This window comes from Patagioenas fasciata, chromosome 2 (genome assembly GCF_037038585.1).
Source record: "Patagioenas fasciata isolate bPatFas1 chromosome 2, bPatFas1.hap1, whole genome shotgun sequence".
NCBI classification, from domain to species: Eukaryota; Metazoa; Chordata; class Aves; order Columbiformes; family Columbidae; genus Patagioenas; species Patagioenas fasciata.
This window is the reverse complement of record NC_092521.1, coordinates 65,676,946-65,691,346: the sequence shown is the minus strand read 5'-3', so window position 1 is coordinate 65,691,346 and position 14,401 is coordinate 65,676,946. Positions and strand designations below refer to the sequence as shown.

The 14,401-nt window shown below is 39.0% G+C and overlaps 1 protein-coding gene across 1 annotated transcript in view; it reads left to right on the top strand.

Moving 5' to 3' along the window:
- TMEFF1 (transmembrane protein with EGF like and two follistatin like domains 1) overlaps positions 1 to 14,401 on the top strand; it is a 125,828-nt gene that overhangs the window by 90,456 nt on the left and 20,971 nt on the right. Inside the window, exon 5 of the mRNA XM_065830896.2 lies at positions 7,789 to 7,885. Coding sequence (XP_065686968.1) covers positions 7,789 to 7,885 — 97 coding nt within the window. The remainder of the gene's footprint in view (positions 1 to 7,788; positions 7,886 to 14,401) is intronic.

Here is a 14,401-nt window from a genome sequence, read left to right as displayed (position 1 = left end):
CAGGGCACGAAAAATGATCCTCAGGCTGTCATGTGTACATAAAGTAGGTAAATTGCTAACTTGCATGAAGCATTTTCTTTTTTTCTAACAAGAATTTAAAGTTTTTATTTCTGGTGGAACTTGCCATGTTCTCCCTGTAAAAAGGACCTCACTGACCCAATAAAGTAACCTCTGGAAGATTAACTTATGTAGGTTTATATAAGTGTGACTAACTATAAGCTTTTCCAATTTTTTCTCCAAGGTGCTTTTTATGTGCAAAAAGGTTTTTTTTCCTCCAGTTTACAACTTGATACTAGCCAAGAAGTTCAAAAAAGAAGGAGTCATCTTAGTGATCTTACCTTCTCACTGTACAAAGAGCTGGTACTGAGAACTCCCAGCCAAGTAGAAGCCCTGTCGTGTAACTGAAGTATCTTCCATGGTCAGAAGATCTCAGATTTTGGTTAAAATCAAATTGTCAATATTGTAAAAAAGATCCAAGCACAACATTACCCAGCTAGTAGTGAGACAACTGAAAGGGCAGTTGGAACCACTGATGTAAATTCTGTTTGGATTTACAATCACATCCTACATTCATAAAAGAAATTTTGGCCACTACAGATGGGAACACTTATTCCTAGAGGAAAACTTCGAAAAAGAAACTGTTTCCTTTTTTTGTGTGTTAAAGGTATTTGTGACAAAAATAATTTGCTTTCATCTGGCAGCAGTCCTTATTTATAAGGCTTTTTTTGGTAGTGCTTTCCATCTTGCATCCAAGTACAGTGCAAAACCTTCTGAAGGAGAACCTTCTTTCTTCTGAGCTCCCAGGTCCCATCTTTGGTAAATGAGTACTTCTGACCTGTTCTTCCCATGTCCCTCCAAGTAAAGTTCTTTTTCCCTCTCACTCTGGATACTCCTTGCTCTATTTGATACTGCCAGCAAATGGCAGCTGTGATGTTGACTTTGTGATATAGTTAGGCCTTTGCAAGAATGTGTCGAAAACCATCAGCAGGTGTTATGTTTGCCATCAAAGAGTTAACAAATGGTAATGACTTTTCAAGCCAGCTTCTCAGAGACAAAGTGGTGTCCTAGAAGAAGCAGGTTCTGTGCTCTGTAATCAACCAACACGGGTAAGATTTCCAAGTGTTCTGCTATGCCCATAACATTAATTTTTTATTCTTCTTGTTCAATGTCTGTGTACCTAAGCAGAATGCACTTTTGATATTAAAAAAGGTGTAATGGTTAGACAGATGGCACCCAATCATTTCAGGCTTTTAAGCTAAGGAAATAACATGCTTGCAATACATATAGCTAAGTTAATTATTATTAAAATAATTTGTTTTGAATTTCTAATCCCTTGGAAATTTAATAGCTAAAGTATCTTGTGATGAATGTCTAGCAGATTGCATTTAGTAATTAATAAATTGATATACAGTGTGTGCTTTTTAGCAGGCTGCCATCTGTTCCTTCCCCTCACTGGGGACAACACTTATCCAGTAATTGTCACACAGTCAGGGTCTTATAAACAGACACAGTTTAGAATCGCGAATATTTTTTATTTTAATTTGTAATAATGCTACTGATTTGGTTTAATGTATTTTAATATGACTGCAGAAACTTGATGGTGATTAACACCCTACACAGGAGGTAACATCATGTCTTTTAGCATATTTTTATAATGGCGTGTGACTTAAAAAGATTTAAGTGCTGATTCCATCATGTGGTTTTGTCTGACTATGACTGCAGCTTCAAATAGCCTTATTTATTTCTGCTGAGATACTATTTTCTGTGAAGTTAACACAGAAAAACTTGCAAGAATTACTGTGTTTTCACCAAAGGTTCAGCAAGGCAGAGGCAAAGGTCCTGGATGTTCCGGCCTCCTGTTGGTGAATACTTATTCTAAGCAGGGTTTTCAGGGGAACTGGAGCTTGTTCAGAAGGACTCTAGAGCCAGGGAAATGGAAGCACAGATGCCTCTTGCTTCTTGTGCAGGATGACAGATAGCAAATGAGGGCTGGTTTATCTTGTGCAGCCTGAATGGGGCCTGCGGAACGGTGTTGGGCATGTTCATTAAATTGTGGGACACCTCCCTTGGCGTCTGGTGACTTTCTTGTCCTTTCTGTTTTCCACCATCATCTGCTCATGCATAAATAATTTCCCTGGTGGTTACTCTGAAGTTGTTGTGCCTCCCTTTGGAGAAAAATGAGTTAGCTGAAAGAGTTAGCAACACAGCGGAGTGACTGGGTATTCAACTTCTCCAACCAGAGAGTCCTGCAGTGTAGAAGCTGATCCAGCTCTCACAGAATGCTGACTTTCCCCACCATTATCCATGGTGCCCTATGCACAGAAGCCAGGTAGAACTTATAGTCGCTAGATATGTAAAATACCTAATGCATAACAAGGATAATGGTGGTAGGGAGTCTTACAATGCACATCCTCAAGTCTTCTGCTTAAAAGTGCACATGCTGTCCTCACCATAACTGCTGGGCAAACATACAACCTTGGCTTGGGTTGTGATTAGGATATCAAACTTTGAACTTCCCTCCTCCAGCCACTTCTGTCATAAATAGACCAGGCATCCTTGTGTCAAGCCTGTAATGCCCATCTTTGCAAAATTAGACTTCAAAGGCTGCTGTCTTTGCTGGAGTGTGCTCACAGCTGCTCTATGTGGTCTATACTGCACAGGGAAAATATCCTTCAGCCAGGTATAGATTTCTGGCTGTACCAAGCCAGGCTTTGCTTCTAAGACAGCTGGGTAGTTGAAAAAGAGATAACAGGGCCTTCCACGGTGGTAAATATTGCTTTTGCATAAGATCCAACAACATGGTCAAGATAATTCAAGACACTGCTTGCCAAGAGTTTGGTATAGCTAAGAGCAGTTGTTGCACTTGTTTTAAATTTGCACTTACACACAAAAAAGCAAGTTTGCAGCTTGGTTTTAAATTACAGTGACAATCATCAGTGCATCATTAAAGCTGCCCTAAAAATTAATGGAAGAGATGACAAGTTACTAAAGTGTTCAGTGAACTGCAGCTCATAATGTGTGATGCTGTGGACTGTGGTATTTTGAGAGGAATTTCTAGTGTGAGCCATACTGAGGGAATCAAAGTCTAATCACAGTGGGTTTCTTCTGTACTTTCGGGTCCAGAAGGGGATTTGCTGTGGCCCTTCCTATTTTTCAAAAGTCTTCTTGCAATTAGTTGCTCCCATGGGATAGCACATCAGTAAAAATAACTATACTCCACAATATGAACTGGTTTTTAGAGGGGCTAGATGAGAGGACCTTCATTCCATCCATACATGGCTACTGAGTAGTTGCAGCTCTCCACAAGTTCCCCCTGCTTCACTGTGAACAGTGATATATATATATATATATATATATATATCGGCATATAGAGGAGAGCTCCCTTTCCAGGCTGTGCCTTTAGGGCTGACCAAACTTCACCTTGACATAGCCCAATGCTTTTGCTTTGAGTGTGATTGAAAGCCCTTAACAGAAACCCATATGACCGTAGTAGGAACACGCAAATAAGTTGCTGAGGGAAGTTATTTACTGCTGGCCAGTTCCTCTAGAGCTACTGTCCATTTGCAGGCTCCTGCCTTGCAGCTCCTAAAATATAGTTGGCCATCCTATGCGGAGGAATAATGACTTGAGGAGAAGTTTTAGGGAGAGACAACTGGGAGTCACAGATCCCGTCCTTGTGCCTCCTTTCTTTGGAAGGACAGAGCATAAATGAGGTGCTGTTCTGAAAGATGAACGTAGCTGAAAAAAAGAGAGGGAAAATGAGCTTTCACTCAGCAAGAAATTAAGATGTCAAAGAACAGAATTAATCAAGATACCAATGAAACCGAGGAGAAGAAATTCTGTAATCATCTATACATCAACATTAGAAGTCTGCGTAATAAACAAGAGGAGCTGAATTGCTCATTTAGGAGCATATTTTGACCTAATTGATATTACTGAAACCTGCTAGGAAGATCTGATTGATTGAAATATTAAAATTAATGGCCATAACCTACTCAGAAACAATCGAGTATAGGGGGAAAAGGAGAAGGGAGGACAGTCTGTCAAGGGATGCTTTGCCTATTTGCAGACATTTGCACCAAACTTATGCTCTCAAATATTAATGGATTAACTTATTTTAACAGCACACAAGACAGGTACTGAAAATGTCTGCTAACAATTCAGGCTGAAAACCAGTATTTATCTATTCTGTATTGGTGGGAAAAGCTGCATTTTCTTCAAGGAGTGATGTCTAATTGATATGCAGTGTCTTATGCTGTTAGTACTAAAACATGCAGATAGTAATGAGAGAGGCTTCTAAAAATTGTAGATGACTATCACCTAAGTTGGGAATGTAGCATCAATGCATATTCATCTGTATTACACCTCATCCTGACAGGTGTAAATTATTAGTACCCGAGGTGCAGGTGTTCTCGACTTGCACATATTTACTACATGCAAACAAAATAAAGTACAGATCTATATGCATGAGGTCCAGCAAGTTCTGTTCAAGAAAAGAAGGCCACACTTTTTCTAAAGCAAACCAAATTTTTAAAAGTAGAGAAAGCAACTGGCGGGCTGGGGGAAAGAGGAAGGAGAGAGAGAGAAGTTTACACTGAATAGCATATAGAATCATAGAAACATTTTGGTTGGAAGAGACCCTCAGGATCGTCGAGTCCAACCATCATCTAACTGTAGCACTAAACCATGTCCCTAAGAACCTCTTCTAAATTACTTTTCAACACCTCCAGGGATGGTGATTCAACCGCTTCCCTGAGCAGCGTGTTTTAATGCCCAACAACCCTTTCAAATGAGGAATTTTTTCTAATACCCAACCTAAACTTGAAGCTATTTCCTCTTGTCCTACCCCTTGCTACTTGGGAGAAAAGACCAACACCCTCCACACTACAACCTCCTTTCGGGTAGTTGTAGACAGCGATCAGTTCTCCCCTCAACCGCTCCTCATCAGACTTGTGCTCCAGGCCCCTCACCAGCTTCATCGCCCTTCTCTGCACTCTCTCCAGCACCTCAATGTCTTTCTTATGATGAGGGGCCCAAAACTGAACACAGGATTCAAGATGGGGCCCCACCACGTAGAAACAATGAAAAAGTAGTTGTGGACTAGTGTTTATGAAAATAAAAAAGGTGCCAGGGCATTCATGGGGAGCAGATCTAAAGCAGGTGGGGAAGGGGTGCATGTACCCCTGTGTGTGTGTATGTGATGCTTCTTCAGTTCCATTACAAAATTGAAATGCTTATAGTGCAGTGAAAGTGCTCTGTAGAGCATTCAGGTAGAATTTGTAGTCAAGTCAGAGAGTATATATAGGATATGATGAAATAGTTTCCATGCTAGCAATAATGCAGAAGGATATTAAGCACCAAATGTTGAAGACAGGTGTTTTGTAACCAGCAGGTCTGGCTGGTTTGCACCTGATAGCTTTAAAAATGGGTGGTAAAGAATTCTCTGGGCCAACAATGAATTTTTTTTCTCTCTTTTTCAGTAGAACAATAAGAAACAGTGTGCAAATCTTTTGAGAAAAGATAAATGGGATGATTGAGCAGGCAGCAGCCTCTCATTCTGGTATCAGTCAGAAGAAAAGCAGTGGAATAGAAGGTCGAAGGATCAACTGAGTACAGAATTAAGGGAGAAGAAAATACTTAATGCCAGTCATCACGGGTTCATGGAAAACCTTTACTGAAAAATTTACCTTTTTTTTTTCTTTTTAATTCAGTTTTCCATGAAAGACATTTGTACAACAGAACAATTTTGTAAGCGTACCACCTCAAAACCATAACATTTCTCAAAGGTGATCTCTCATACAAGTTTAAGTAACCAGAGGGCACAACATCCACACAGTGCACGTCTACTGAGCAAAAATATTGCCAGTCAACAGATCGTTACATGTTAAGGAATCCTTACAAAATGAGTGGTTTTCTAGGGACTGTTCTTGGCCTTGTGACCCCTTCCACTGGTGGCCTGGGAGCAAATCAGTGACTATTGGTCAGGCCTGGATGACAGAGGATGGGTCACTCAGCTAACAGGAGGCAAAAGCAGGTGGGATGTTAATGACTGCGGACAGAGCGATATGTAGTGAGTCCAGGATCTGTGTGATTTTTTCCTGGATGTCAGCCTCTCTCCTTACACAGGCTGATGACCCTGACAAGGACTCATTGGGGAATGAGGTGAATAATGAAGTGAATGTGAATAATAATGGTCAGTGCAGAGAAATGGTCAAAATTTAAAATGCTTGTTGGATGTTTTAACTGAAGAATATCATAGATGGCACTTGGTTTTGATGACAACTCTTCTGGAGCAGTGTGTCCAGCTCTTGTATCCGTAACTCTGGAGGGTGTTAATGTGCTGGGAAGGGAGCATCAAGGGTCATAAGAACAGCAAAAGAAGTGGAAATACCATGAATGAAAGCCACGAGCAGTGCCATTTGTTAACTTATTCAAACTGCAGGCGATCACTTAATGGCATGGAAAAGTGAAACCTGACACTAAAGGACACAGGGATGCCAAACACAGGCATAGGAATGTGGTATCTAGAAAGAAGAAAAAATTAAATAAGATGTACATTTGTAAAGATAAAAGCAAATTACTTCTACTGCAACTTAATAAGAGCGGGGATAGGATTTCTACAGCAGGAATTTTGTAATAAAATTTGATATATATTAATCTTTGAAAATGCAATGCATGCTTTAGACAGAAGGTAATTTGAGAGGCTCACCTGTGCTATTCTTCATGTAAGCCCAGCCCCACAGGCAGGAGGGAGAGATGCCCTTCAACCAAGATTTAGGAAAATTAAGACTCTTCTGGATTACTTTTTCTTGTTTACAATTAAAGAGTGTAAATACAGGTTTTTTAAAGATGGGCGTTTGATTAGCTGTTGCTATGGGACATAACGCTGCTGTGAGAAAGAGAAGCACTGATCTACGTCCATCTGACAGCCTTTGTAGTCAGCCTTATGCTGCCATGATACTGCGATATGTTAAATGGTTTTCGACTCCGTCTCAAATTTCTGTGTTGTTTCCCTGCATTTTGAATGTCTCTCTTTCCTTTATGACTTTATTAAAATAAAAAATAGGAGTTACTACTGGTACTGAAATAATAAGAATACAGTTATATTTCTCTTTCAGTTGGTGAAGAGTTTTGGTGTCCATGTGAACAGTAAGATTGGTGCAGAAGTTTTTAGGATCAGAATATTGAGATATTAATTTTACATTTTTAGGGAAATAGCATTTCTATCAGTTTCTTGTTAAGATTACTTTTTTTCTTTTAGTCTTGTACAACTAATCAGAGTAGTCTGGAAAATATACCATGGCATATATGAGATATGAATACAGTCAATTCCTATTGTCGGAAAGAGAAAAGGGAAAAATGAAAGCGGTTGCTTGCATAAGGATATCTGTAATTAAAGACTGTCAAAGAAAATAGCATTCAAATCCCCACTACCTAATACTCAAGGATATTAAATGGCACAGGGTTTACACATTATCAGCGCCAATTAAGATTAAATGTGACTGGGATACATGTCGATGCCATTTACACGGCTGGTGAGGTGAGAATAAATACAAATCACTGAAATAAGAATAAAGGAAGAGTCAATCAATGAAGCATTAGTGTTTTCAGGGATGCTTTCTTGTCACTGGTACAGCCTCCAATTGCTTGATTTTGAAAAAAGGAGCATTATTAAGGTTTATAGCTTCACGCTGACAGTATACCTGAAGGCAAATGGATTTAGGTAAGCAAAATCAGAGCTTAATAAGAAAATCATGCTTTCTGTTAACAATACTTTATTTTTCTTAGAGTATGAAGGATCTGGGACAGAAGTTCAGAGAAAACACTCAAAATGTGGAGTTTGCAAATATAGAGCTGAGTGTGATGAAGATGCAGAAAATGTTGGGTAAGTAATAAGCTTTCCTTAACAATATCAGTGAACAAAAAGGGCAAAAATGTTAAAAAAAAAAAAAAGAGAGAGAGAGAAAAAGGAAAAAAAAGTACGTGATCATCTATCTACTTGACTGTGTTTATCCTACTAATTGAAGCTTTAATGCTGTCCAATAATAATGTGTTTGGTAAGTGTCTGTAAAGAGCAAGTGATCTGCACTTGCAAGGTAAAAGGAGAAAACAACAAAGAGGTATATTGGAGAATCTTTATCAAATATTTTTTCAAACAAAGGACCTTGATTTGTTTTATCTTGGCAACCAAAAAAACCCCAAAACAAACAGGAATGCAAAATGAATACTGATAATTCACCTCTGAGATTTTTTTCTCTGTGTTCTGCTCATTCATAAAGTAGTATAGGCATCTGAGAATAACAGTGCTTGAACATCTCTAATTGGGGGCAGCACCGCTCTTCCTTCTCCTGTCTTCCAGCTGGAATACATTTCCTGTTGAAATATGTCTTAATTGCAGAAGATTTTATTATGAGATATCAGCATGAAGACATCTCAGGCAGTAAAGCAGCTTAGCACTAATATTCTAGATGGGTATTGAAGATTAAATAATAGCATACAAGGAAAACTAAAATGGCAATAGTACTCATTAATACTAGTGTAATACTTCACATTTCATAAAATGTCATATTACCAAAGTAGGCTTGCATTTTTCTGGAGGGACAAATGAGCTATAGCTGTTTTTTATAATACCAATAATTTTCTGCAATATTGCCTTGGTCTGTTTAATTTATGACTGGCAAAATGGGTATAGATTTGTTTGCACTGAGATGTGTTCTTGGCTTTGGAAAATAAATCATGAAGCATCCAAACAGTAAAAGCTTGCCTAATTGTTCTGTGCTTGTAGACTTGGCATTCCCGCAGCTATGTAATATCTATAAGAAAGTTAGGATAAAGTTGAGGAGAGTGGTAGATTTATTCCCTATGTCCTACTCACATAAAATGAAGCTGTGCTTCCTCTTCTTGACAACAGCAGGAGAGCTCTCTTTTGCCTCTAGGATTTCTTCAAGTAGTCCTCATTAAAAAATATATGTGGAAACAAAAAAATTACATAGTAAATACTAAAAAGTTAGCAAATATTCATATGAGGGTTGGTGACAGTCTATCAGATAATTTTTTCGGTTTTGTCAGTTTTCCAAGCTAAATAATTTAATTCAACTTTTTTCGCTGAGTACCTTTGGCCATTATATGACGCTTTAGTGATATTCACTGCCTGTTTAGACTTAGATTAAATCTGGCTCTGTTAACACAGATTACCTTCACAAGGTTGACTTTGACAAGTATGTAGAAGGTCACAGACTTGCTCAAGTGGATGTTAGGAGTTGTCTTCTCTTTTTCTAAAATCAAAACACTTATTTACCTGGCAGAAACAAGATGGGATTGAAATCTTCAGTCTGGAAAACAGAGTAGTAGTAGAACACCCCTTAAGAACACTTTTTTCATCTTATTTTTACTCAATTTCCTGTTGGGTTTCAACATACTCTTTTAGCCTCATAAAATTATATCATGATATGTAAAATTACTGACAGCACAGATACCTTCCATCAGACTTATATGAACACTGCTACATTTGTGTTGTTATTTATTTCAACATTTGCACCCTGTTACAACCACTATCACCCCTAGTTCTGGCGAATCACACAAACACCTTCATTTCATAAAAATATGCTGTCCTGCTTTTCCTTTTTAAGGGATGGGAATGGCCGCTGTAACTTTTTTGGATAGTGGGGTGGTGTCTATTGAACCTCAAACAAAAAGTATGTTTAGTTCCATTCAAGTAGACTTTATAGCCTGGATAGCCCTTGCTTGCACTTTGTGATGTTAAAACACTTTATTTAAAGTGATCTGTGTGATTCCAGAAGGCATTTTAAGAGGATTTTGCTTGATGATAGCAACCAAATGAGTTAGCTGAAATGTCTCCTAGTGTTCAGTAGATAAGAGATGGTGTCTGATACTGAGTGTAAATATATAATTGTGCATTTTTTCATCCTCTTTTCCAAGCCATGCAACCTGAGACCTTACAAACATCAGCTCCTTCTGCTCCAAGTGCTCTTGAGAAGCAAAACGGTAGCTGTACTCCTGTTCTATGAATAGAGAAACTAAATTACCGGTAAAATGATTAGTGAATTGGTGGAAGGGGAGTCATCCATGCCACAAAGTGTTGAGTGATTTGAGGTAAATGAGCTGGCATTAGTGAGAAATCTCCGGAACTGCCAACAGGCCAGCCACAACAGACTAGAGTGCAAAATAAGCAGGCTTTTCCCCAATAAAAGAAATATCCTGCCAAAGACAATTTTATTCCACACAGACTGTGATTTGTCTTTTGGGTCTGGAGGGATGTGGGAGTCCTGTGGAAAAAATTATGGCTCCTGATTGTTTCAGTGAAATCTGGAGGATAATTCTTGCAACAAAGGAGCAGGAACAAGACCTCTTAGCATTTTCTGGTTGTTAAAGTTGGATTTGCTCATGTCTAAGCAAGTCCGTCCTTCTTCGAGGTGCACAGTGGTAGCGTGAGGGGCAACAGGCACGTGTCAGAGCATGGGAAATTCCAATTTGACATAATGGAAAATGTTTCCACCATAAGGATCATCAGACACTGGAACAAGATATCTGGTGAGCCAGTGGAGTTTCGATCTGTAGAGATGGTCTGAACTTGAACAGACATGGCCCTGGGTCAGCTTTGAGCAGGGACTTGAACTAGGTGACCTTTATACATCCCTTCAAGCCTAAATCATTCAGCGATTCTGTGTAGTTACCAAATCTCAGTGCTTTTTAAAAGCACATTAAAACAAGTTCAATTGTACACAGTTGTGATGCGCTCCATATTTTGTTACTGATGTTAATTTTTTGCTGCTCTTAAATTGTATTTTTGCGATTTTTAATTTTCATGCTTGGCATTAAAGCATTGTGGCTGTCTCTGAACAAAGTTGCTGCATGTGCTTTTATTACACAAGATCACACATAGTTTGAAGAACTCAGGCTTTGCACAGAGTTTTAGATTTGTATCTTCATTTTGTTTGATTTCTCAGAAACATTATCTATATAAACTAGAAGTGGCTACAATGCATAGTAAATTGAATGCAAAAATATAAACAACTTTATAATTTCCACTGCCTCGGCAAAAATTTTCAGTGTTGAATTTAAGTGGACTGATTGAGACAGAGTCTGAGGAGATGGTTATCTTAAACAGTATGCCATTCTTGGAAAATCAGTATTCAACTGTAGGCAAATCAGTACATCATTTCTTTATATAAATGCAAAAAGAAACCAGGTTGAGGAAACATCACGGAAATATATTTCTCCTTTTTTTTTTTTTTATTTACAACTTATAAGGATTTTTAAAGAGTTGTTAGTTTATGAGCAGGCTTTTCAAGAGCATAGAAAATCACTTGTGGATGCAATAATCTTAAGTTGCATAAATGTGTACTATGTCATATTGTCCATACAGTGGTTTTCTGTAGGTCTGCAGTAAGAGGATGCAGACAACAGTTTTCATGTGGAGTGACCGTGATTTCTTTTTCTCCTTTAGCAACAAAACTGAAACATAGGCTGTATATGTCTTGGGAAAAGCTGCTGCCTGAGACCAATCAGTCAGTATCTCCCTTTCTACCCTGCCCACCAAAAATTCTCTCTGGCTAGAACCTTCCTCTGCTCTCTTGGAAAAGCATAGTGGTGCAAAACGTGTGGCAGGGGAGTGAAAAAGCACATGAGAGGTTGGTAAATTTAAACTTTCATGGGGAAACAGGCCAGAAGCCTGAAGACTTAAACAATATGAGGATGGCTGTGTGTTTTCTGCTGGAATTTTGGATTGGAAATGCAGTTGGGTGGAAAAGTGGAGATGGAGGTGGCAGCACAGAGCTCAGGGCCACCAAGAGCTGGTGGGGTAAATCCTGTAGGGCACCAATCCAAACACGTATGGTTTGCTGTTGATATACTCTGGGGTATCCAATGCAGTTTTTTCTTGGCACACACCAGACTTTTCAGTTCTACTGGTTGTTGATGTGATAAACAGTACACAGTCAGAAGTTAGTATACTGATAATATTGAAAAACTTAAAATAATACAGCATGAATGCAAAACAAATGAAAACAGATGTGTTCAAAAATCATTTTCATCAGTGTAGCACTTAAATAGACTCTTCAATGAAAGCGGTGTATATAAATATTTGTAATACTATTGTGGCTATTAAGGACTCCAAGTGCATTTTTTTAAACTCAGATAAATAACGTTCTGTGTAATTTTTATGAAGCTTCCAAACAACATAATGCTTCAATTTACTTTATATGGTTGAAACTGAAATTATTATAAACTTAGTTGTGGATTTGGGTTTTTTTGATATTGTGATTAGGTGGTCTCTTAAGTATATATATAATTTTTCATAAGACTTTCCTTTTCAAATGGTCCCAATTTCCATGTGTTTTTTAAAGCTTCTGGTCATTTTTTCCCACAAGTATTTTCTTACACATACCAAAATTCACGCTCAAAGTGAGAACATTTTAATACTTATATATTAAATATAAATAAGATATATTTATAGTATTTTAATATTAATATTTAAAATATACTGATTCAATTGAAGAATAGGGATTTAATCTTGCATTTTTACTTCAAATGTGAAATATCTTTCCAACATAAAAGTAGCGTTGCTTATGAGGACTTATATCCTCTGTTCTTGCACTCCTTTATGATGTGGTGTGTCTCTTTCCTCTTGAATGCCAAAACAATGATAGATACCCAATAGAACAACATGCTAACACTTAGTGAATGTCTGAAGGAATGTTGGTTTAAAAGGAATTTAAAAGTATGTTGTAGCTTCAATATCCAGAATGTAATTGTGAACTGTAGAATAATTTAGATTGGAAGGGATTTCTAGGGAAATCAATCTGGTACAAAATTCCTCCCTCCACTGCAGCCAGGGATAGTCCATTCAGGTGGTTCAAGGGCTTCTCCGGGAGAACTCAGATCATCTCCACTAAGGGAGATTTAACATTTGGGCAGCTGTTCAAGGGCTGAGCTGCTCTCACTTTGAGGAATAATTTCCTTGTGTTCAATCAGAATTTATCTCACCGTGACTTGCAGCTGTTGTCTTTCGGCCCTCTACTGTGCACCTCTGAGGGGAGACTCCCTTAGCCTTCTTCATAACCCATCTTAGGTTGTTGGTGACAGCAATCATTCACCTCTTCTCCAGGCTGAACAAGCTCAGCGTCCCCAGCCATTCCTTACACAACACACACTCCGGCCCTCTAACTGTCACAGTGGCTTGCCACTGAAGCCTCTCCGGTTTCTCAAGGTATTTTCTGTTACTGGGGTGTCTCAAAATGAGCCAGAGTGCTCCACATGGGACCTCATGAGTGCTGAGTGGAGGACAACAGTCATTTCCCTTGCTCTGCTGGTGACACTCCTGTGCAGCAGCCTCCCAGCCCTGCTGCTCCCCTGGATCCTCAGGTCCTTTTCTGCAGAGCTGCTCCCTCGCCAGATGCAGGAGGTTTCTCCACCTTGTCAAAGCCCTCACTTGCATGGCCAGCAGGTTGAGGGAGGTGATTCTGCCCCTCTATTCCACTCTGGTGAGACCCCATCAGGAGTCCTGTGTCCAGCTCTGGAGCCTTCAGCACAGGACAGACATGGACCTGTTGGAAAGGGGCCAGAGGAGGCCACAAAAATGATCAGAGGGCTGGAACAGCTCTGCTGTGAGGACAGGCTGAGAGAGCTGGGGTTGCTCAGCCTGGAGAAGAGAAGGCTCCAGGTAGACCTTATTGTGACCTTTTGGTACTTAAAAGGGGCCTGTAGGAAAGATGAGGACAGACTTTTTAGCAGAGTCTGTTGCAATAGGACAAGGGGTAATGGTTTTAAACTAAAGGAGGGGAGATTCAGACTAGACATGAGGAAGAATTTTTTTTACAATGAGGGTGGTGAAACACTGCCACAGGTTGCCCAGAGGGGTGGTAGGTGCCCCATCCATGGAAGCATTCAAGGCTGGGCTGGATGGGGCTCTGAGCAACCTGATCTAGATAAAAATGTTCCTGCTCTTTGCAGCGGGGGTGTTGGACTAGATGACCTTTGACGGTTCCTTCCAACCCAAACTATTCTATGAGTCTATGCTCAGTAACAGCTTACCTTTCCTTCAGTCCCTAAATGGCTGGAATAAATTTCATTAATTTTGATTTAAAAATCGGAAGTCATTAACTTATAAATAGCCTCACTGTAAAAGTTCAAATGTGTTATGTTTTCAGTTTTACCTATATTTTTTTAACAGATAAAATATGGAAATGAGATTCTGAGCACATTCAGTCTTTTTTTAATAAGTGTACTAGGCTGTCAAAGACCTGTTTTAACTCATAATGTAGATATTCAAGAAAGATTGACAACTGATCCCCAAACAGACCTTTCAAGATGATTATGTTTTTACAAGTTCTACTTTGGAAAGAAAATCTGTCTCAGCAACATAGAGGCAACTGGCCTATAA